General features: G+C 38.4%; 1 protein-coding gene across 1 annotated transcript; it reads right to left on the bottom strand.

The window, feature by feature from the left end:
* Positions 1-362: 362 nt before the first annotated feature.
* On the bottom strand, positions 363-2,840 carry LOC108969489 (poly(U)-specific endoribonuclease homolog). The gene is made up of 5 exons (XM_018934239.1): positions 2,492-2,840; positions 2,245-2,422; positions 1,972-2,177; positions 1,680-1,912; positions 363-818 (listed from the first exon to the last, which is right to left on the bottom strand). Exons 1-5 carry the CDS (start codon positions 2,823-2,825, stop codon positions 579-581), a joined length of 1,191 nt encoding a protein of 396 aa, XP_018789784.1. The 5' UTR covers positions 2,826-2,840; the 3' UTR covers positions 363-578.
* Positions 2,841-3,202: the final 362 nt, after the last annotated feature.

Below are 3,202 nucleotides of genomic sequence, written 5' to 3'. Positions count from 1 at the left end.
AAACTATTTCGACTGGGGCTAAGGCAAGTCTATGATCTATGCCARCAAGCCAGCAACTTCGTACGAATATCGTACTTGAAATTGCAGCAGTATCGCYGATTTATGCATGAAAATCGTCGAAAACTTGGTTCAGCGTCTGGATTTCTGCACTCATAATTTTGATAATTTTTTGCCTGCCAAAATTCTAGTTCTGTTCAGATCGAAARACTGGTAGGTATTGTATGGAGAATTACTTACATAGTTTGCCTTCGARTAATCACTCAAGCAAATGGGAAAAACGTAGTTTTAAGAAAAACGTGTTTAATGTTAAGCTGTTAGAGCTGTTTGAACCGGGCTCTGTTACAAAACTCTAACTCAAAAACTATTAACGAAATCGTTTTAAAATTTATTTTTTAATTTTACACCTCGTGTTGAAATAAACACCCTAAATTTATTATTTATGAAATACGTATGTACACACATACATACATAAATGCTTAGTTAATAAAACGCTCTTCTTCATATTCATATTCAGCAATACTATAGCCTCCAGACAACTGCTCCGAATGAAGCGGAATCTTTACAGCAAATTACACATTTCATTTCTCCAAGCTTGGATAGGCAGCTGCCAAGGTCTTCCGTCCATGCCAATCCCAAGCATTTGTATTAATATTGAATTTAGTGTTTCCCATCTGCACCGGACACGGTTCTTCCACATGCAACAGGAAGCAGACAGTGTAAACACTCAGCTCGAATTCCGGCGAAGTGCCAATGAAAAGTGTGTTATATGGCTTAATATGATTGTAGAATGTGAAACGTGTGGCAAGCACATATTTGTTCTGCAAAAGAAAATTATATTAATAAAAAATGTGCTAGAGAAACTCAACAAAGGAATTTTAAGAAATAAGGCTAGGCATTTTTCAAAAAAATATAGGTTTTCGGGTAAATTCTTAAATATCGAAATTTTCGTATTCAAAGGCACTTAGTGAGTTGTTACAAATCACGGCATCACCCAAAAAATTTTGGATCTGTATTTTCTTATTTTATTATCACAATCTACCTGGTCACAATTGTCTTCAATATTAAGGTGATCTTGAGCTCTATGGTGGGTGGGTGGACAATTTGAGTTCCAATTATGATCTTCCATAACTTACATATTAATCTGGGTGGCGAATAATATTATGTTATTTGTCCAATCTACCTGCCCAATATTGTTTTTTTATTCTAAGGACATCTCTATTTCAGGGGTGGTAGGACAATTCGCCAAATTTCGGCTTCGAAGTCACTTACATGTAATTCCAACATCGTCCAAAACAGTTGTAATCTGTATAGCGCTCCTAGAACTTGATTTTATCATCGAAGGAATGATATTGTTTTAATTTCTAAGATCAGCTTGAAGCATTCTTTTTCAGGGGTGGTTGTACCACTCGCTCAGTGTTGAGCATCCAAGTCAATATGGAGTGAGCTCTTCTGAACACCAATTCAACACGTATGGGCTAATATCATTTTTAGTTTAAGCGGTATGAAACTAACTTCAAATAGATCCAGAAAAATCTGTCTCGAACAAAGTTTAAACTAAATTTCATGTCGGTTACTTGCATTATACCGATTGTCTGGGGCTATGTTACGATAAGTGAGACGATGAAATCCGGCATTACGAACTAATTTCATGGTATTTTTTAACATACTCTAAGAAATACCTTATCCAGTTGTATTTTCTCGATGAACCCCTTATAATCCAAATTGCCTTGGRCTTCCTGCTCATGAAAGTAAATCCAATTGTGTAAGCCCAAAATCGTCTCATGACGTAGTTCGGCGAGAAARACATGCTCAAAACCCGAACTACCCATGCGTCCTCTCGAGCGTGAATACTGCGTAAACCAAATGCTCCTGAGAAGTTCAATTTGAGCCTTGTGATTGGCGGCAACGAGACCTGGCAGTGTTGCAAAAAACATTGAGTTGAATTGAACTGGTGTTACTTAAGAATATAACCTCTCTGTTGCAGAAATAGCATTGTATGTTTCATTATTGAGGTTTTGAGCACAGCATTGAGAAAATCCARCTCTTCCTGCGCCTGCTCCGCCGTGGTGCTTTCTACTGCGTTCACATCGAGCAGATAGTTATCGAAGAGTCGACGTAACAATGGAATCGTGCTGGAGGCGTCTGTTGTGTACAACACATCATCTGTTTGGAGTAAACTTTCAGGGAGAGAAAATCGAGTTAGTTTAAGTAAATTTGCTGTTACAACTCGCTTTTAGTACTTACGGTTCCGCTGCACGGTCGTCGCGCGCAAAAGATTTGGTTTTGCCCTGGAAATTCACGTTGATCGAATAGTTGTTGGTACGCACTTCGTCGGCGAAAAGACGCTGTGTGAGATCAATAATTTCGTGCTCGACAAATGTGCCATCATCGCCGCCACCGCCTTTGCCCGCATAGAAGTACTCTGTGAGTGTTTACCACATACATATGTACATCTAAAGCTATTTTCAATATTATACTTTCCAAGACTCACCGTAAATGTGCCAGCCGACAATGCCCAACACAGCCAGCACGCCAATTAATATGAAGCGCTTRATTTTCTCACATTTATCTTTATCCAAATGTGTATTTGAGCCACTAGAATTGGTTTCGGCATTATTTTGTTGTTCATTCCTGTTGAAATTATATTGTGTATTATTTGTGGCGGCACACATCTGGCGTTTGTTAGTATTCCGTTGTTCAATATTATTATTTTTACGTTTTCTATTTTTACACACAACTTTATCACGCTTCCATAATCCACGAATATCTCTTATAGTCTGATAAAAGCTTAGTTGATCTCTACTTTTTGATCTCAACATAATCATGAGAGCAGCAAACGAACGCGTATCACCTTGAATGTCCGTGAGAACGCTCTCAATTTGTTGACTTAGAGCACCGYAGTAAACGAGCGGGAGTGTGGTGATACGGTATAAAGCTAATGCTCCGCTCTTAAGCGAGCTTTAGCTGAATATGTTGATTYGCTGGCTATTCAGCGCTGCCAGCCATCGCTTACTAATTCATTTGTTTGTGAGCTTTGGTAGATACTGGTTTTGTTGGTTGGATAGCATAGCATTCTGTATTTGACCTTATGGCGCATTGTTTGTTCGCATTTGGCCAAACAACTGTTACATTGTCTATAAGTATACGCTTGGGATCGGATTAGCCGGTACTTTTATTTTTTATTATGTATACCTATGATGGC

The sequence above is a fragment of the Bactrocera latifrons genome, unplaced genomic scaffold (genome assembly GCF_001853355.1).
Source record: "Bactrocera latifrons isolate USDA-ARS-PBARC rearing strain unplaced genomic scaffold, ASM185335v1 scaffold_254, whole genome shotgun sequence".
Taxonomy (NCBI): Eukaryota; Metazoa; Arthropoda; class Insecta; order Diptera; family Tephritidae; genus Bactrocera; species Bactrocera latifrons.
This window is presented reverse-complemented; position numbering and strand designations above follow the sequence as displayed.